Here is a 22261-nt window from a genome sequence, read left to right as displayed (position 1 = left end):
TGGGTTCGACCCCTGGGTTGGGAAGATCTCATAAAAAAAGAAATGGCAACCCACTCCAATATTCTTGCCTAGGAAATCCCAGGTACAGAGGAACCTGGCAGGCTATAGTCCATGGGGCTGCAAGGTCAGAGATGACTAGCAACTAAACCAACACCACCACACCTTCAGGACAGTCATTTATTGTCACAGACAGCAACTCAATCCTTATTGAGCTAGTACCATATGTCAGGCACATTGCTAGGCATAAAGATTTAATAATGATTGTTTACTTCAGATTGGTGGGAATACATATATAAACACATGCATTATATAATGTAATAATGTCAGTAGTAAAACATGCAGAAGTTTCTATGGGCACACATAATGAACAAGAAGAGTATGGAGGAGAAGCAAGAGGAGCCTGTAGCATGGGGTTAAAGCTGAACTGAAGAGAGGGATTGCAGCTCAGAAAAGGGGCTAATATCAATATCGATGCAGAGTTGAGAGTAAACAAAACATGCAGGTCATATATCACAGGATTTGTCAGAGAAACATGGAGATGCTTACCTGGGATTCGGAATACAAAAATAAAGACTGATGTGAGATGACATTAAGGAACCTCAAGAGCACAGGCACTGGGGAGTCGTGGAAGATTTTACTCAGGGGATGGGATGGTGCATCACTTAGGTGGTTGTATGGAAGGTGAGTCAAGGAGGTAAAGTCGGGCCAGCAAACCAGTTAGGACACTTGTAAAATTCACATAAGGGATATTGAAGGGACAAACCAGGGAAGTGGTACAAAGAAAAGAGGATAATTTCAAGATACATTTGGGTATAAAAACTAGCAGAACATTTTTATGTTGGGTATTTGGGAAGTAGCCATGAATGACCAAGAAGTTTCTAACTAGAGAATCTTGAGTATTGCCTGTTATTTTACCCATTACCTTAAATAACAAAGAGAGGAAAAGAGAAAAAAATTCTGGGATGATTAGGGTTATTTCTATTCTGGACATGTTAATGTAACATGCCTGTGGAATGTCCTCTTAATGATGTGCAGAGGGCTATTGTATATATTTTTCTGAAACTTTGAGGACAAACATGTATGTATGTCATTAGGCTTTCTGTGTTGCCTAAAACTATGGGAATGATTGATATTTCCAAGGAAAAGTGTACATATGTGAATAGTTATTAAAGACAGTGGAACCACATAGAACACAAACCAATCATTAACAATAAACTGTGGAAGAACAGCTTGATCCTAAGTAGTATTTTTTAGAGTTACAAGGAAGAATATCCAGGAAAGTTTGGTGACCGCAGAATTTGAAGAATGTGATTCTCAAACTGGAAAGCAGGTCAAGTCCAGACGACTGGTCCTTACAGACAGTTCCCACTTAAGAAATGCATAAGGTGGTAAGGAAATTAGGGAACCACCATCTTATTTAAAATTATTTCACTATTCATAATTAATTGTCTTCCCAGTCACTAATCATTTCTTTTGCAATATCTGATCTACTTTCAGGGTGCCTCCCAAGCAGCGCTAGTGGTTAAAAAAAACCCACCTGCCAATGCAGGAGATGCGAGAGACCTAGGTTCAGTCCCTGGGTTGGGAAGATCCCCTGGAGAAGGAAATGGAGACCCATTCCAGTATTCTTGCCTAGAGAATCCCATGAACAGAGAAGCCTGGCAAGCTCCAGTCCATGCACAGGACTGTGACTTAGCACGCACGCAATCTACTTTTAATTCTGCTGCTGCTGCTGCTGCTAAGTCTCTTCAGTCGTGTCCGACTCTGTGCGACCCCATAGACAGCAACCCATCAGGCTCCCCCGTCCCTGGGATTCTCCAGGCAAGAACACTGGAGTGGGTTGCCATTTCCTTCTCCAACGCATGAAAGTGAAGAGTGAAAATGAAGCCGCTCTGTCGTGTCCAACTCTTAGTGACCCCATGGACTGCAGCCTACCAGGCTCCTCCATTCATGGGATTTTCCAGGCAAGAGTACTGGAGTGGGGTGCCATTGCCTTCTCCACTTTTAACTCTACTCAGAGTATTTTTCACATTAGCTATTATACTTTCCATCTCTTTAAGTTCAGTTTGAGTCTTTTTACAAAATACTCTTCATATCTTAAGGTAATGTTTTGAGCATATTAAATCCAGTTATAATAACTAATGTCTGCTAATGATATCATCTGTGCCAGTTTTTGGTTAGTTTTGACTGATTGATGTTTTCTCATCTTTACAAGTCATTATTTTCTTGCTTTCTTACATGTCTGGTAGTCTGACTGGGTGTCAGACATTGTAAATTTTACCTTAATAGGTGATGGGCTTTTTTTTTTTTTTTTTTGGTATTTATTTTGGAGCTTATTTGTGGAGGCAGCTTCCCCCCCCCCTCCCCCGCCCTTAGATTGACTTAATTTTTGGCTCTGCTGGGTCTTTTTTGCTGTATGTGTGCTTTCCCTAATTGTGGAGAGCAGGGGCTACCCTTTAGCAGTAAGCAGTGTGCGGGCTTCTCATTGCTGTGGCTTCTCTTGTTGCAGGGCACAGGCTTCAGGCAAACAGACTCAGTAGTTGTGGCCCAGGAGCTTAGTGGCTCTGCAGCATGTGGGATCTTCCTGTATCAGGGATCAAACCCTTGTCCCCTGCATTGGCAGGTGGATTCATAAACACTGAGCCACCAGGGAAAGCCCTGTGGATGTAGTTTATTAATACTCAGAAAATTTTTGTTCTTGCTTTAAAGATTTGTAGGTGAGATTAGAATAGTCTTTGCTAGCAGGTTGATTGTTTCTCAGTGCTGAGGCAAAAGTCTTCTGAGTACTCTATCCAATGCCCCATGAATTATGAGATTTTTCCAAGTCCTGTGTTAGCTGGACTCTGTTCCCTTAATTGCATTCCTCTGGGCCTTTCCCAGCCTTAGGTAGTTCTCTTTCATTCGAGTCCCATTCAGGACTTTGCTGAGAACTTCAGGGGGTTCCTCTGCAGATGGTTCTTTCTCTCCAGTTCTTTCTTTGCTGGTTTTCTACCCTACATACTCTAGCTGCCTTGGACTCTCAGGTCTCTCGCTTCAACCCAGATTTTCTAGTAGGCTCTACCTTTGTTCTGCTTTCTTCATAATCCACAAATTCTGTATAGGGCAGTCATAGAGCAAACCTCGTTTGACTTCTGTCACTCAGGGTTCACTGTTCTTCATTACCTGATGTCGTCTAGTGTTCTCAATACCATTGTTTCAGTATTTTTGTCAAGTTCTTTGGCTGTTTCAGTGGGGAGGATAAATCTGGTTTCTGTTACTCTATCCTGGAGGGAAGCCAATCAAAAAATGAAGATTTTGGATCAATGAACTTCTAAGCTATTTAAATTACTAATGAGAAATGAAGATAAATAAAATGTTTTTTATGTTGGATCTCTAGGTTCTTCTGTCTCCAAGACATTTCAAGGTCTATTGGCTAAGGATTACTTTGCTTCATAAATTTTGATTGTTCAAGGAAACACAACTGTGGCATCCCAGCCTATTTTTTTTTTTTAATTTAAGTTTGTTTTCAAGTTTCTTGTTGCTATTAACTTTTTTCAACTGTTTTTTTTTTTCCCTCAAAAGTCATTTATAAACTATCAAGCTTCTCAAAAATCTTTCTTTGATGTGTGATGCCTAGCAGAAAAACATGGTAAAAAAAATGTATGAAATATATTGCCATATAAATTAAGTTGTGAGAAGTTTTAATATTATTCAAATGTAGGTTTGTGGCATCCAAGGATGTCTTTAATTTGAGTAGACAGGGTTTCTTTTACCTTTTGGAATTTTAAATGAAAAATAAGTGATTCTGAGCCTCTGTTAACATTGACACATTTTATGTTTTATTTTTTAGGAGTTTGTATGCATTCAAATTAGTTTGATCGTAAACTCTAAAAAAATAAAACAAAAATGCCACCACTCGCAAAGTTCTTTGTCTAAGTCTGTCCAATATATTTGCTTAGCTGACAATAACATTATTGTGTAGTACTTTTCCAGGCAAATAGAAATTTTCTCCTACTGAAATTTCTTTGGGGCTCTTTTTCTAGAATTAATTTAGCATGATCAGTGCTTGTAATGAAAATATACTTAGCTATATTCAGAAGGATTAGAGGGAAAAGTTTCTAAAAAGTAAAATTAATGCAGTGTTAGTCTTACAGTTGGAGATGGCAATGGCACCCCACTTCAGTACTCTTGCCTGGAAAATCCCATGGATGGAAGAGCCTGGTAGGCTGCAGTCCATGGGGTCGCTAAGAGTCGGACACAACTGAGTGACTTCACTTTGACTTTTCACTTTCATGCATTGGAGAAGGAAATGGCAACTCATTCCAGTATTCTTGCCTAGAGAATCCCAGGGATGGGGGAGCCTGGTAGGCTGCCATCTATGGAGTCGCACAGAGTTGGACACGACTGAAGCAACTTAGCAGCAGCAGCAGTCTTACAGTGTCCCTTTTGTTTTATATCCTACACCTTGGAAAATATTTAACTGCCCTTTTTAATCCTTTACTTCTTTCACAGTACATTTCAGACATTTTCTGAGGGAAAATATAGAGACATTATGAGACTGACTTTACATTTTCTTTGTCACAGGCAAAAAGAATTCTGGAGATCTTCTATTCTTATACTCTCATTTAAAGATTTGGAAGTAAGCTTTGAGACAATTTATCTTAAATCACACAAATCCTTAATGTTAAATAGGGATTGGAAAAGAGATTATAATGCTCTCATCACATCAGTCTGCTTTTATATTTATCTAAGAATAATAACAATCCAGAAAATGTCCTTAGTAGATACTACATGCTTGTGTAGATATATATCTGACATTTTAATCCAAATTCCAGGGCAGTTTTAGACTTGATGGTTCCTGAAGTAACTAACAATTGAAAACATTTTCTAATTGCAGTTGATATTGCCATCTAGTTCTTTCTGTTTTTGCCAGCAGTCAAAATCTCATGTTATTATTTGAGATTAGAAGCTTTGACAACCATCTGACATTTATCCAGCAAAGTGGACTGGCAGAGTCTTGAGAAGTTATGCTCAGTGTTAATATTTATGTAGTTTCTCCAAAAAAAAAAAAATCTAAAAATAAAAAGTCAAAATTTAGGCTACCACCTGTTTATTATGTTGTTGCTGTTATTGTTCAGTTGCCCAGTCATGTCAGACCCTTTGCAACCCCATGGACTACAGCATGATAGACCTCCCTGTCCTGTCCTGTTTATGATGCTCAGTTCAGTTCAGTTCAGTTCAGTCGCTCAGTCATGTCCGACTCTTTGCAGCCCCATGAATCGCAGCACGCCAGGCCTCCCTGTCCATCACCACCTCCGGGAGTTCACTCAGATTCACGTCCATTGAGTCTCTCTTCTGTATTAGTTATGGATAGTTCTCCTGCTCTTCGCACCTAAGTGGGGAAAAGGCCATACTCCCCTTTTGGGATGGCCCACACTCTGTGGAGTGTGCTTCTCTGTGAATCTGAATAAATCTACATGTTACCTATCATAGAAAGGGGGGCGGGGGAAGGATAGTCTAATGATTTGCTGAACCAGTAATAAAATGAAAGTAAAATTATTAATGTTAATAGCTCTTTTCAAATTTATTCACATCCTCAAGTTTTTCCAAGTGGTGTACACTGTCAGTTTTCAAGCTACATTCCAAGTCTTTGACCTTGCCTTAGCAGTAATGATGAGAACCAATATATCTCATCAAATAGAAAACATTTGCAGAAGGCACCATTAATGTTGAAGTCAGATCATCAGAGCTGTGTTATAATCTTTGACTCCCCATCTGCTTTTGCTCCTTAATACTGCATGTAGCTCTTCCTACTTTTTTGAGAAATTATATTTGAACATCAGCTCTAATAGCATCATCTGTATTTTCCTACATATTGATATCTTTATCTTTATGCTTTAAAGCATTATAAATAAATGTAAGAAACTATCAATTGATGAATTAATTTTATGTAGTATAGTTTTGATACAGAAATTCACATTTTTTTTAAACTCCCACTAGCATTTACTCACTAGGAATTAATTTCCTGATCATGCAGTATTTCTCACATATTAAGTTTGCTGAATTGCATGCACACACTGTGAAAATATTACCATTTTAAATTTGTCACTTCAGTTAAGGGAAACCATTTTAAATAAGATCAGTGTGATTGTGTGAAGAACAGGCTCTGAGTAATTTGAACCCTCTTTCAGGAGACCTGAACATCAATATTCTCTCCCTGAGAATCTAGATGCCATTAATTCCTTCTTGAAGGCAATTAAGCCAAAAGTGTCAGAAGTATTGAAGAGGAAAGGGACATAGTCTTATCCTTGTAATGTAATAGTAGTCAGAATCATGATGGTACTTAGTTAAAATATGACATATTTTAACCTATTCATTTAGAGAGCATTTCTTCTCTGAGTGAATATGATTCAGATTTTTTTCATTGCATACAGATCATATCTTCCATGTTGAGATACATCATATTATAATGGACTCTTATAGTTTCTCATCTTTGTATTTGAGGAAAAAAGATGTTTGTCACCAAGGACTTATTTTTAAAAGCACTTGAAAGTTTGGCCAAGGTACATTATTTAAATTTAATTCATATACGTCTTATCTCTGTTATCTATCTCATAGTCAAAAATAATATAAAGGAGAAAGTATCCCTCTAGGTCTTTGTCTCAAAGCCATTTATAAGTCTATTAGAATCTGAGTGTCATAATAATTCAGATAGCATTGTAGTTGGTGTTCAGAGCATAAAGAGAATAATGTAATAAATATTTCTTTGTGAGAGTCCAGTGAGTTAAAAAGACAATCTATATCTTCCCAATAACAAAGCTGCTATGGAAATTAAAGGAAATGAATACACTGCACAGTATATTTTTCTTTCTTCTTGTCCAAACAGGACCATCAGGAAGGTTACAGTGTTTCTCTAGCTTGTTGGATTGGATCTCCCTATCATCACAAGATTTCAAATAAATATTAAAATAAAACAGTTATAACTGTACCAAGAGTTTGATAGTCAAAAGTTAGTCTTATCATCCCAGTAATAACTGCTACTAATTCTCTGATTTTTTTCCCACACAATAACTAAAATGCTGCTACACTTATATGGAAAGTAATCAACTTTATTCAGAGACAAACTGTATTATCTATAGTTGTACAGATAAATGTAAACAATAAGTTTACAAAACAGTTTTTACTACTTCATTTAAGATCACCATAAAGTATTCCTATAAAAGAATGTTCTAGATAGAGGCGGTCCTCTGGGCATATGACAGTTCAGCTTTTGCTGATTTGTATTTCTGCTGTTCATCCAACTACACACTTGTGGTCAACACTGCCAGTAGGCAAGCAGCACACATATTAAAATACATCAGTCAATCTACTCCCTGATGTTTACCATAAAAGGCTCCCCAATACTCCCTCTCAGTCTGACCATAAGAGAAGGGTGGCAGCATCCTTCACAGCCTTGCTGCTTGGAGAGCTTTGTTTTTAGCACAAGCCTAGGTTCAATCTTGTGTTTTTCATCAAGCTGCACAGGAAGGCAGAAAGAGGGGAAGAAACAGAGAATTAATAGGAAAAATAGAAATGTTTAATACTTTAAACTCAGTGACAGAAGTTATGAAATGCTTTGAGCAATGGCAGGATTATTCTTCTACTGAAAGGTGCCGGGGTCCAGCCCCGGTGGATCCAGGGAAATTCCAAGCGTGGACGGTGTAGGCGAGGAAAACTTATTTGTTTATTAATATAAGATTAGATTAGGAAGAAATAGTGTAGTAGGAAAATTAAGTGGAGAAAAGAGGCTGAATAACTTGGTTTACATGAAAAGCCAATAAAGTTCCAGACAAGAAGCTTGCACCATCTACATTAGGCCACCGGCGTCCGTTTGAATATCTGAGAGTGCCCTGCCTTGGGCTCTCTCTCTTATGGATCTTAGAAGCTGGGACAAGTAAGTAGACAGGGTGAGCCTCCACGCCCCAGATGGTAATTCAGCCAGAAATCAGAGTAAAGAGGAGACACGGGGGAAACCAGTCCAGCGACTGGCCCGGCCCCTATTGTCCAGAAAGGGCTTTTATACCTTTTTTTGTACATAGACATCAATGGATAATATAAAATTATGCAGCATCAGCAGCCCTGACTCTTATCAAAACCAGGCTTTCTCTCTGCATACCTAGTTGTATACACAAGTCTTAGGTGATTTACATCATCTTCTGGCCAGAGGGCCAATTAACATTTTATGGCCCTTTTCTGATAAGGGTTTGTCAACCAGAAGGCTTATTTGTGTTGTTCTTCCCAAAGTCTGGTGCCACTCTCAGAAAGCACTAAATAAAGTTACAGTCTTACATAGCAAGGACACAAGAGGAGTGCAGTGATATATAACAAAGAAAAGTAATTAACTCAAAAGTTTAGTGTTGCTAACATCAAAACTACTACATTCCTATTTCTATATCCCTATTACATTGATTAATATCCTTTAGATAAAGGATATCCTTTAGATAAATGTCTAAAAGATAAAGAATATGGAGGCCCAGCGGCAATCATTGAGTCAACAGTGAAAACCCGTCACCAATATGATTTTTAGCTCTTTAGAAAAGACTCTGTATCTTTAAGATGCTTTAAGCTTTGTGCCTCTCACGGTTGGGCGCTGTAAACAATTCGCAAGCTGTAAGAGGTCCAGGGGAACCTGTTAGGCAAGCTAGAGAGTTTTCAGAGGGGGTTTAACTGAAACATCCCTTTCAAATGCAGAAGACTAAAGCCCTAAGTTGACTTTTTTCAGAGTGTGTCAGAAGAGTGGAAAAGCAGGGTACAAAGGCCAGCAGATTTTTGGTTTTTTGGGGTACATGCTCAGGAAATACCAGGGGGACACCCTGAGATCTGACTCACCTTGCCCATTAGATCTCTGCCACATGACCTTGTCACGGGTGGGCTTCCTCACACTGGCTTCCGGCATCAAGGTATGGCTGCTCACTGCTTAAAAGTCAATATAAGGCCAGGTTGGTGGAAAGGAAAGTCTGCATAATACATCCTTGTTCATACTTCCTTCCAGGATTAAAATTTGACTGGGAGGCAGAAATCTACCCTTTCTTCCATTCAATCTTTAAAATACATGCATAAAAGAAAAAAATTGTGATGATAACATCCTACTTCTATTCAGTAAAGTATTTGTCTTGGGGGCAAAGTTGAAAATATTTGATATTGTCGAATCAGACTCATAATAGCATGAACTTTGAGTTCTGACTTTCTCCAAGATAACATTCCATTCATGTTGTTATCTTCAGGAGAGAAGACTCAGCATCACATGACTGAAACTAAGAAGGGGGTGGGAATAACCATTGATTTACTCTTAACATTGATTCTTTACCAGGTAAGCAGCACGTATTTAAAAAAAAAAAAAAAAGGAAAAAAGCTCCATTACTTAAAAACCCATTGTTAGGAAAAAGGCAGTACTTTCTCACAGATAGACTGCTGATAAAATGATCCTGAAGAACCATGTGTTCCAAATAACTGTGTATAATAATTATGTGAAATATATTCATTTCAGCCTTGTTCAGAATAACTGAAAATAATTTTATTGTCTAACAATAACAATACATACTGATTAAATAAATTTTGTTCTATCAATAATGGGGACTATTCTGCTGCCATTAAAATGACTTCTCCTTTTCCATATTCAGTGCTTTTGAATTTTTATACCATTGATTTTGTATTTAAATTTTCTCTCTTGTAATTTAAATAGTCCTCTGAGGGTTTTTAGCCACTACCCAGATATCTTCCAAAACACCACCCTAAGTCAAATGCAAATTATCATTCCCAGGCAGCCAAACTAAGGTTTCAGTCCTGATTCTGTCTAAGGATGGAGCATTTATACATTCCCAACTTGGTTCTAAATATTTTAACTCTGGTCTGCCATTTTATTTTGGCTTCAGTGATATAAGACAAATTGGATGCTTTTCAAAGAAATGGCTTTGGACACTACTAACATATAATACTTGTCTCAAAATAGGTAAGCAAGAAATCCTCTCATATCTAATTTAATTCTAAATTAAATATAATAATAATATAATTTTTTAAAAAAACTTCTCAAATCTTTTTATCCTATAAAATGAAACTTATCCTCATTCTTAAGGACCGTGTTTAAGTAGGGAAAGGAAAGTCCTCAGAAAAATCACCACGAATTTACCTTTAAGAAGTCATATTAAACACTCTAAGATAAGACAGAAACAAAAATTTTTGTATTCATAAAAATAGTCTTTTGCTCTAATTTGTTGCAATGAAATAAGATTAGAGATCGTATTAAATTACACACATTAGTTTGATGTTGAACATAGCTCTTTATTAAGCTAATTTTTCTTCAGAAAGAACAAACTAGATATTTCATTTTGGTACATAGACATTTTTCTGGGAATATAGTCACTAAGTGCATAGGTTACTTTTTCTACCAAAAGGATACTGGAAGCAAGGAGAATTTGTGAGACAAGACAGAAAATTTATGAAGAGTCTTATGTCTATAAAAATGAAATAAAAAAGTGTTATTTGTCCTTACATTGACTTTGTATCCAGAATTTAGTAATAAATGTAGGTTGATTTCATTCATCTATTCTTTCAACACTGTTTTAAGACTTAGTGCCAACCAATGTTCTAGATACTGAAAGTTTGAAGATCTGCCATTAAACCCATGAATATCTCCAAGTATTTAAAAACAGAGCATATGGGGAATATGATTAACTTATTCACTGTGTAAACACTTGTTCTGGGCTTCTGTAAACATAGCACTGTCACAATGAATCTGGAACTGATTCATCCATAAAATGTATCTTTAATAGAAAGCTAGTGTTATGAGATATGTTTAGAGAACATTGGAGGGAATCTATTTCAGAGGAAAAAAATGTCCTTACTCTTGAAACCAAAAAGTGATATGATTTGTTTTTTGTAGCTGTTTTTATTCTATTATTCAATTAGGTTTAGTTTTGTTTTAAAATTGACACAGAGCTTATAAAATGGAAAACTGCCGTACAAGGAAGATCCTATTATTGGTTTTGTTGAGAAAGTTTTTTTGCAAGCAAGAATTCTGAAGACTATCAATAATAAATACCAGGATTGTCAATTTTAGGTTTGGCTCCTCTATTTCTCAGTAAAAATTCATCTGCAAATCAAAGTTCTACATTTAGGTTTGTTTCATTCATATTTGTAGCTCATTTTTGAAGGTATTCGAGGTCCTGGCATAGAAGGTGACATTGCCATTGATGATGTATCAATTGCAGAAGGAGAATGTGCAAAACAAGACCTAACGACTAAGAGTAAGTGTCTGTTCTTGGATCTGTTGGTGTGATGTTAAAGTAAAGTAATGACTATTAGGCTAATATGGTCTAATCGTTAAAATGAATTTATTTTTAGCTTGTTTATTCAAAAATTTCCTATGCATGAAACTCTAAAATTTCAAACATATTTTAAAATCAAATTATTAAATCCAGTGGTAGACACTAGACCTCAGTTATTTGACCTAAAATAATTTTGATTTTGGTTCATATAAGGCAAGCACACTTTGACTTTTAATTAAGGTTTTTAAATATTTTTTGTTTATATTATTAATTTCAGAAGATTTTAAAACTATTATTAAAATATCTGGCTAATCCAAATAATCAACCTACATTTATATAGCCATGGCTATTTTTATTCCCCCAAGTTTATGAATGTATTTTCTAGGTCTAACTTTTGCCAACCATTTTAACAGATTCAATCTTGTGACAAGTCTTAGTATATATGTATTAAGTAATGGAGTAGCCTGATTTTTTTCCTGGTATGATTAATCTCCTACATCCATCACAATCTTGTTTAGTAATTTGGTTTCAGTATTTATTCTGGTTTGAGTATTATGATATAATGATATCTTCAAATTGTATTTTTTTCACCCAAAATTCATTTTTAGTAAAAGAGGTTTATATAGAAAATTATAAATAATGCAAAAAGTATCAGAGTTATGTACTGAGCTGGTTTTTAAAAATCCTCATTATATTATTCATGTGAAGATGAGAAATTTAAAATTATTCTTATGAAAAGTTCCTCCAATTGAAGGGTTTTCATAGAACCATCTGGAATCTTTAATTTTGTGGTTATTTAAAGAGGTATCAATCAAACTAAATATATACAAATGACTCATCAATTATTTAACACTTACAAAAAGAGCATGAATATCCACTTTGTATAAGTCTAGAGCAAATCAGAGTCTTTGTTAATTTAGTATATTTGGTGAGAAATTATATCAGTCTGGATGTTGAAAGTCAAATTTATACAACTGTCCACTGATTGCCCATAAAAACTGAATGGACTCCATTTTTGAATATTGTTAAAAATTAAATTGTGTATAACAATGAGCCATTTTGCTCATTTTTTTTCTCCTTTTTATCATTACACTTAACATTTCAAGTAACAATTTTAGTAAAAATTTCTCCTTGTGTCTGGCTAATTTTGCTTTAGTAAACCAGTAGCTAAATCCAAATGAAGTAGGTTTATCAAATACACAGCAAAGCAAGCATTCTTCTCAGAGGGCAAACAGATTTCTTTTGAATTTCACAACATGGATCCACAACAGTAACAGTATATTAACTGAAGATAGTTACCATCTTATACAGAAATCTTACATTTTGATAATTAAATCACGAAAATTATTATAAATCAAATACATTTTCCAAATGAGGAAAGCAAGAGAACCTAATTTACTTTCCCAAAAGGAGACAGAAGAAATGTAGCCACAATGAAATGACCATGAAAACCCACAGGCACTTTATTATTATATGATGGAACAGTTTCATAACCAGTTTTCTTCTCCTAAACTACTAAATCCAGAAAAATGTGTGACTATTTTAAGTAAGATATCTATATTTATTGGTGGTATCTTTATTTAGCCTCTGTAAATCAGAGAAAATAAATCTAATTGAAGGAAAAAATTTCTTTGCTATGAGATAATATTCTGTTACATTTGTTTCTCTTTATCACTTTTTAAGTTCATTTTGATGAAAACTGTTGGATGAATATTAAATTTATGTTAATTTTTAAGTGCAAACTAGCTTGGAGGCCAAAGGCCCCTTCCTAATTGCTCAGGCGCCCAACCCCTCTCCAGTAGTAAATGTAGCACTCTGGCCATGCTATCAAAAGCTGAGATTGTGTGTCTCTTTCTAACCCCAGCTCGCTCCTAGGTGAGACCCATTTTGTAACCTAAGACAGGTTAATAAATTATTGGGTTTGTCCTTGTTAGTCCTCCTAGGTAAACTACACATTCTAAGAGGTATCATCTGGATATGAAATTTACTAAAATTATCAGCTACAGGAGGCATCTCAAGGCTGATCGGTGAAACAATGTTTAGTTAGAACAGAGTTCCTAGCACTTTAAAACATTACACTAAGGAGCATATTTTTTTATCTAATTTATAGATAATTGGCTGATCTAAATATATATAATCTACTATTTGCAGTAGTTAATTCCTTTACCGATAATAATCCCTACCTAGTTTTCATAGAGTAGATTTTCTTTAAGCTTAAACATCTCTGAAAACTTTTTTTAAAAACAGCTGACCTTTTAGATTTTTGAGAATTTTCTCTGTGTGAATGCCTTCATGTGGCCAACAAAACTCTGAGATTGAGCTAAGCCACAAATTCATATAAATATCTTCTGAACAGGTTTTGTAGCATATCATATCAATTCAAAAATCTGAAAATAGTTTAATTTTATCAAATTTCTAGGCATATATTCAAGTTATTTTCCTTTTCACTTGTCTTGGAAATGAATCTGATAAATAAAACAAACCAAACCAAAACAACAAATGTCTTCCAAAAATATCTTCTGTGTACTAAGATTGTTTTGTTAGTTCACTAAAGTTGTATTGGTAGCTACATGGGGTACTTAGTCTCCTTTTCCATTTGTTTCTTGGCATTTATTTCCTTGTCTTTAGATTCCGTTGATGGTGCTGTTGGAATTTTAGTACATATGTGGCTTTTTCCGGTTATCGTCCTCATCTCTATCTTAAGTCCTCGAAGGTGACCTTACCCTGGCAGAGGCTATAAAAGATTCACCAGGCACTAGCATGAAGAAAGAGTCTTTGTAAATGGACACTGAAAAAACAAACTACCAAAGATTCCTCCACTGACTACTGACTCAAAAATAAAATAATAAAAACAAATTTTTTTTAAGCACTGGGGATAAAAAGACATCATGGAAATATAACTTATTCCTCACTACAAATAAAAGAAAATCTTGACCTGAATAGAGAAGAGACCTTCAGGTGCTTCTATGGCTAAAATGATTACATACAGCATCATCTGGTCATCTGGTTGAACTCGGAAAAAAAAAAAAAAAGAGCTATAGAAATCCTTGTCAAAGCACAAAGTCATGGCTGGTTTTGTTTCAAATGAATAGTTTGCTTGTTACTATGGAAACCTAATGGCCTGCCAACGAAAACCTCACTGTAAACAGGGTACGTGAAGAGCTGGCATTTATTTTCCTTTTGAGAAGGTTTTGCATAGAGAATTAAATAAATGTAGGCCCTTTTACCTTTGGTTGTTACCCTTCCTTGACAATAACCCGAACTCGGAATTATTTAAAACATTCTTCTTCCTCCCCACCTTATCCCTATCCCACCTTTATTATTATTATTTGTTTTCCTCCCATGGCTAAGCTAGATAACTGTATGCTGTCTCTTTTTGCATGCACTACTATCCAGGATGGTAAACCTGGGCTTACACATTACACAGGCTTATCGGAGTTTGCTTGCGGCCACTTGAACACCCAAACTAAGTCATCTGTTCCAACGAAGAAACCAAACCACCATCTTTTATAAATTGCCATGGAAACCAAGTGCCTTCAATGAGACAAGCCTGAATAATTTTCAACTCAGAAGCTTGCACTGCTAAGAGTGGTTTGTGTAAAACTATTTTATAAACAAACTACAGAGCCTAAATGTGCAAATTACAGGCAAGACAACAAAGCCGCTTCTGAAGAAGAAAGGACCGAAGCTGCTGCGTAAGCCCATGCAGACGAGATATTTGTTGTTTGACCTCCTAGACAGCCATGGCCTTTTGGCTTATTGTCCATTAGAAAATAACTTCCATTGAGACCAGACATGGGAGCAACACTTTTTTTCTTCCAGGTTATTAAATGGGTCAACCAGAACAAAAGGTTGTTAAGATAATAATTAGCGCAGAAGGTGGTAAAACACAAGCGTGATTTTTTATTCTAACCTCCATTTGAAATGAAATTGGCCCTAGCTTTAGAGGGAGCAAGAAAATGTCTGTGATTGCAGTGCATACAAACTCTACAGTGGAACTGGGCCTGACAAATCTGGCTTTATTCTAAACACTGAGGGTAAAATGCCTCTGCCCTTTAGTCAGACTCTGTGCAAATTGTGAAATATTATTTTATTATTTTGCCAAGATTAAAAAACACTTTTACAAAAAAAACAAAAACCTGTAAAAATGATTTTGAGCTACCTGAGGACAAATCATACCTTTAACCAGCCAGTTTTCCAATGCATTGTAAATTTCACTTAAACCTGTTGGTTATGAAAATTTGAAGATCTTTTTCCTTAAATTATCTCAGCTTTTAACTTCATTTAAAAAGACTTTGTCTAAAGAAGAATACTATTATTATTATTATATGTTCTTTCAACACCCCAGGATTAAAAAACTGATTATGCAAGTAATTGGGATATAAGTATTAAATTATAACATTTGCAAATATTAATATAAAAAGCACAACAAAATGTAGTGGAAAATGACAACGCTTGATTTTTTTAAAAGAAAATTCTGTAGAAATGTTTGTGCAAATTCAGTAATTCAACTTAAAAGATAATTTTACAGCTATGTTCAATAAAGCCTCTTTCCAGGTAAGGTATGAAAAGCAGTATGTGTGTTTGTTGAACAACATTCACTTATCACCAAAATGAGACTAGTTATACAATTTACTGGTTATGTTACCATGGGATAAATCTTCAGTGCTTCATATACTGTAATGTCTGCAGGAAGAAATTCTGATAGGGAATCTCTGATGCACTCTCTCTTATATGTAATACATGTTAAAAAAGTAACTTTTGAAAGTAAAATATGAAACAAATATAAACTTGGAATTTAATGTGTATTTTCATAGTTACAGAGGGGACCAGTCTGAGTATTCCAGTAGTAATAGAATCGAGCTAACTCAAGTTCTTTAAATTAAGCAGAATAAACAGATGAATTTAATAACATAAATTTCAAAATTATAGTCACCTATTTTATCAAACCAAAGAAATTAAAGTAAACAATATTTGAGACACTTAGCTGAATATTTACTAAATCTCCCTTCACCTTGCCTTCCATTTTATGTGGCAACTAACCACTTCTCTCCACTCTCCCATATTAGTGAATCATATTTTAAAATTTATTTTCTGCATATTCATTTCTGATAATATCAATAAAAATATTCTAGATCAAAAGAGAGGCTTAACTTATTGTACCTGGCCTTCTTTCCTTGATCTTTATTTGAGTGAGGCTTTTGCAAAAATCGCAACAAAACAAAATCTACATTCAGAATATTTGGATATGTATATGTCCTTCTCAGAAAAAGAATCAAGTCTTTTCTCCCAAGTTACCCTGAACAAAGAAACTGCTGTCAGCAAAAGATACAGTTCTACTACTTAACATTCACAAAATACTAAAGTCTATCTATAACCTTTCACACAGTAAGAATACACAAGCCTTCAGAAGTTCATGAGAACTGGCTGGTACTCCAAAAAATAATTTTGATTAAATGAGAAATTGCAGATGAATGTCAAAAACAAAAGAGTGATCAGAACTGCAAATCAATCAACTTTATTGGTATGGTAATAAATTAAAATATATAACTCAAATGGGTTCTAGATCACTTATATAAGCCAACAAACATAGAATCAATGTTTTTCACTCAGAGCACATGTTTAGTTGTTTTAATTGAAAGACAATGGATAAAAATGCAGAAATTTTTAAAAGGTTGGCATACAGGCAATGTAAATTGTGAGGTATTCCCTTCTTTAATATTAGCTATAATAACTTTAAAGCACTTAATCTGATTACCAACTGCCTTCCTTTTCCTAATACTTTTGTATATGAGTTGAACTCTCCAATGTACCCCCCCTTTTCCTTTTTGATAACATTTAAAGTATAATTGATGCCAGTATTTTGTTGTTGTTGTTCTTTCATAGGAAGGCATTAGGCAATAGAGCTTTTAATTTCCTGGGAGAAAGATTATATCATATAATCTACTGCCAGTAGTTGATCCTAATTAATAAGAAGCATTACTCTGTTTCATCAGTTCAAAGATGCTTGTTTCTCCACATTTTAATATCTTTGCAATCAAGCATATTTTAATTACAATTAATAGCATTTCTGTGTAGTGATATAGAAAATAAGAGTACATCCTAAAAACAATGGCATCTTAGTTATTGAAATTCACCAAAGTTTCCAAGTTTCAAATCCTGCCCAGTGTTATTACTTTTCAACAGAAATAATACCCACTTCATATTTGTAGGATTTATATTACTTGAATACACATTATTTAAAAATAACAACTTTAATTTTGTGCTTTTAAAAAATTTGAGTCTTCTCTTGCATACATTATAATACAAACCTAGCCCTGCTTTCTTTCTTTTTTTTCCTGCTACCTATTTTTTAGTTCTATCATAATTACAATATGCCACGTACCCCTGGATTAAAATGTTTTCTGTTTTTATGTGATTCATAGCACTTAATGCATTAGAAGTTTGGCCTGCCATTAAATTTCTTTCAGAGATTTGAAAAATGCATGGTACATCACAATGTCATGTAATAGGCTAAACTAATGATATTTCATTTCACCTACATCACAGCATCGACTTTGGCATGGCAATGAATTGTGATAAATAACAATAATGAGAATTGCAAACCAGCTGGTCAGTTACATCATGTTAAAAATGGTAAAAAAAAAAAATACCATTCTTTACTTTTATATTTTAAAATATGACAAAATATGAATGACAACTGTACTAACTTTTCACCAAACATGCATTTTTATTTTAAAGACTTTATAATAAACTTATCTGTCAAAATGTGTAATTTGAAGAACAATTACTTTACTTCCATACTTAAGACTGTATGAAACTGGCTGTGGTGTTTTTCATGATCAATTTTTGTTTGTTTTGATTAGTGAACTGAAAGATACTGATAGACTACATAATCAGAGTTTGATAGAATGACTTCAAAGGATTCTATTGAATGCATGTTCTTTATCAACAAACTTTTTTTTTAATGTGCCTTTCAAAGATCAGAGCCTCTCAACAGACATTTAAACTGGAAAAAAATCATTCTGAATTCATTTTCTTCTTGGGTGATGGCTACTTCTTACTAATTGCTTCCTCTGCATCTCAACAAGGCAGAAGGTATACTCTTCTTGCAACTGGGTAGTTGATGTCAAGGAGGAGTTATTGCATTTTCTGTGAAAACAATAAAATCATAGGGTTCAATCCCAAGTTATTTCCTTTCCTACAATGCTCCCTTTGTGACTAACTGGCTTGATTAGTTTTCTTAGTGCTTATTTTTAAAAAGCAATGTCTCTGGCATTTTCTACTTCTACTTAGAAAAGCTACTGCAGAATGATCAGAACTTTTTTTCAAATATGGTATAAAAAGTTCTCTGCTGATATCCATAATATTTATAAGTAAATATGTATGTTATTACATAGAAAAAGTAAGACTTAAAAATTTGAAATTTTAAAGTGAAATATGCCAGTTCAGAATCAATCTATCATATGTACATGTCTGTTTGGAAACAGAAGTGAAAGTTAGGTTAGGGAGAGATAAATATTCCATATATTTGTATATGGACTTCTTTATTGACATTAATATAAGGCTTAATAAATCATGATTGGTGATTTCATTACTCTGAATCTACATTGAGTATATTGGAATTAAGGAATTGGAATTCAAAATTTGAATAAGGCAAGGGTTAAACTTTGGGTAAAAATTGAAATAGTTTTTCATAAAGGAACCTGATGAATTTAATTTCAATTGTACTAATTTTCCATAAGTTGAGTTTAAATGTAATCTTATTTTTCAATAAAGTGATGGGAAATTCTATGAAATAGGGATTAGCCTATTAGTTTCAGTTTGTGTTAGTATGGCTCTCAATTCTTGTCCTGGATTTCCAGGATACCATTTTTATTTCTTGAGGCATCAGTATATTTAAATGTATACGTTCAATAAAATATATGCTGTGTTAAATTCATATCGAATATTAGTTACATTTTAGATCTCAAAGTTTAGATTTAACTTACTTTTCCTTTTGATATTTTCTTTCTGCTAATAGTTGCAGATAGCTGTATGTAATCTTCCCTTGGATTTTCTTTCAATAAATGAAATATGTTAAATACTCTTCTAGTGTTTTGGGGAAATTTCTGCTGTTAATAAGCACTTAGGTTAGAAACAAAAAGATATTTAGAATAGCAATTATATTTTCAAGTTAAGATGAGAATGCCATCATTTCTCTCACTATTGAATAGCTTTTATAGACTCAACACTGCAGTGAAGCACAATTAGCCCATTAAAGATATGTGTTGATTTTTACATCCTTTCTGAGGGATCATTTATTTATAAGATTGTGTTAAACAAGTAGGCACTAAAATTTTCCTGAATAAACTGTGATTTAAGAATGGTGGCTCAATTTAGTAACTGTGGGCTTCTGTATGGTTACAGATTAACAGTACTACTATTTTCCAGGATGAAAGTTTTAATAACATATTTCATGGAGGCACTGTTGGGTGAATATAAGTCTTCCAAGGGAAAATAATAGTACTGCTTGACAATGATTTGAGTGAAACAAATTATAAGTGGAATCCTAAAACTTGTTTATTATTATTTCCCTGTTGCCTATTTAGCTTAGTTTTTTTCTTCATCTTTGGTGTTATAGCTTTATATCCATTGAAACTTTGGAAATACAGTTAACAGTAATAGACCTATTAAGCATCCTCAGAAATCAACTACCTAATTGCTCCATAACTGCCTATTAAAGTACTGGTTATTCTTCATGGGCTATTTTAATAGTCAAATTGAAGACTTTGTCCATATTTGATTCCTATGGTACTTATATTCTTTAAATTATTCTTTAGTTGTCCGCACATCTGCTTCTCAGCTGAAGTTGTAACCACCTCCATGGCAAGGACTATGTCTTTTTACAGATTTAAGAGCTTCCAGTTTACCTGGGTTCTACAGAGGTGATTGAATTAATGATTACCAAATTAATTCTTGATTTAGACCTACATTTAGAAGAAAACTTACTCAATGAACACAGGAAATAAGCAGTCATGTCAACTTTCAGTTATGAAATCAGTGACATTTCACAGACAGAAGACATCTCCTAGGTGCTGAGAAAAATAAGGAATCGAGGCAAACGAAACATCAGTTTACCCATTTCCAATACAATTTTCAAGCACTTCTTAGTTTAAAAGAAAATTATTGTATTTCTTAATAAAAAGGCAAACCTTTTTAATGTTTCCACGAACAAATTAAGGAAAAGGAGTCTAATTCTGCATGTTTTGTGTTGATGTTATCCTTATACATGAGAATAATATGACATAGAATCCCTTCTTTTAATCAAAATATATTAATTATAGACTATTATGCTTCATTTTGGGGGCTTCCCTGGTGGCTCAGAGGTTAAAGCGTCTGCCTCCAATGTGGGATACCCAGGTTCGATCCCTGGGTTGGGAAGATCCCCTGAAGAAGGAAATGGTAACCCACTCCAGTATTCTTGCCTGGAGAATCCCATGGTCGGAGAAGCCTGGTAGGCTACAGTCCACAGGGTCGCAAAGAGTGGGACACGACTGAGCAACTTCACTATACTATACTATACTATACTATGCTTAATTTTACATTCAGGAGATCACATGAGCTAAATTCAGCCTTAGTTCTTTTCTAGAGTTTGCTGGAGTATATATAGATAGACAGATAGAAAGATAGATAGATATCTCTTGGGATCCAATCATCCATTAGATTTGAAATGAAGTATATTTTAGTATGCAAATATTTTAGAGTTGAATGATAATAAATTATAAAACTAAGAAATTTATTTAGTTCTAGATAATATTTTAGGTATCAAATACAAGATTTTTACACATGGAACAAAATAATGAGAAAATTTAATTTTCAAAATTGGTAACAGATGTCTATTAATTTTAATATTTTATTTTGATTCTGCTTTGAATTATATATCTTGATTTCAAAAACTGACACAATTCAACAGCCCAATGAGCCCAAAATAAAAGATGGTACAGTGCTAGTATGTGATAAAAATGATAATAATTAATTAACAAATAAGTAGTACACTGTCATAATTTTTAATGAGATAAACATGCATCCTTTTTTTTCATTTACTTGTTGCCAGTATTGTATACAAGAGTGGGATGTTATATGTACTCAAAAGGCTTTTGCAGTACCTGAGTATCCGAGGCACTGGAAGGGTATCCATTCTGAGTCAACTCCCACAGCAGGGCATGCGATTTCTCACTCAGGAGCCCAGTCCTTTATGCCTGGTGTTGCTTTCTCCATTTAGTCTTCTTTCAAACTATAAATATTCCCATTGGGAAAACATACTAGTCCCTATTATTTGGAGTAACATTTTATGAGCTCAATCTTCGAACATCTAGCAAAACAGACTTAGAAAACCCAGGACCTACTGGAAGGGGCTAAGGAGCAGGAAGGAGAAACATGCAGAGAGGAGAGGTGTGGGATTTCAAAGACTGCATTCATTTCACAGTTTTCCTGAGGATAGGTCCAGATTACATATCCAGTATATAAATCAGAGGGATGTCAGGCTGTCAGACACAGGCAAGAGCTCAAACAACAGAGTGAGAGAGCTTCTAGGATGGAAATATAAACAATGAGGTCACAGAGAGGGGACGATTAAATAGATGCGGATGGATGCATTTAAAAATGAAACTGATCGCACCAGATTGTTCACACTAGTAGAAAGGAGAAAAAGGGAAAATTGCACAGTCAGATGTATTTTGTAGAGGCACATAACCGAAAAAATGAAAATTAAATGTTTAGATTAAGTAAGTTTGAAAAGGAGCTATGATACATATATATACAAATATTCACCACATGCTCCTCTTGCTTTCTCTTCCTTCCTTTGCAGTGACTATGTTTACAACATGGCTTCTCTGTCCACTTTCTCTTTTCTGCTTCTCTGGATTCATGGCACATAGTTTAGTCTGTAGAGTACATTTTCCTTTAAGATGTATTTCAACAAGCTAGTTTCTGTTTCA

The 22261-nt window shown here is 34.6% G+C and overlaps 1 protein-coding gene across 1 annotated transcript in view; it reads left to right on the top strand.

The window, feature by feature from the left end:
* The window catches only part of MDGA2 (MAM domain containing glycosylphosphatidylinositol anchor 2), a 920428-nt gene extending 904587 nt beyond the window's left edge, over positions 1 to 15841 (top strand). Inside the window, exons 16-17 of the mRNA XM_069596115.1 lie at positions 11156 to 11261; positions 13911 to 15841. Coding sequence (XP_069452216.1) covers positions 11156 to 11261; positions 13911 to 13999 — 195 coding nt within the window. The 3' untranslated portion in view covers positions 14000 to 15841. The remainder of the gene's footprint in view (positions 1 to 11155; positions 11262 to 13910) is intronic.
* The last annotated feature ends 6420 nt before the right edge of the window (positions 15842 to 22261 follow it).

Source organism: Ovis canadensis, chromosome 7 (genome assembly GCF_042477335.2).
Source record: "Ovis canadensis isolate MfBH-ARS-UI-01 breed Bighorn chromosome 7, ARS-UI_OviCan_v2, whole genome shotgun sequence".
Classification (NCBI taxonomy): domain Eukaryota; kingdom Metazoa; phylum Chordata; class Mammalia; order Artiodactyla; family Bovidae; genus Ovis; species Ovis canadensis.
Note: the sequence above shows the minus strand (reverse complement) of the source record. Positions and strands in the feature narration are given on the sequence as shown.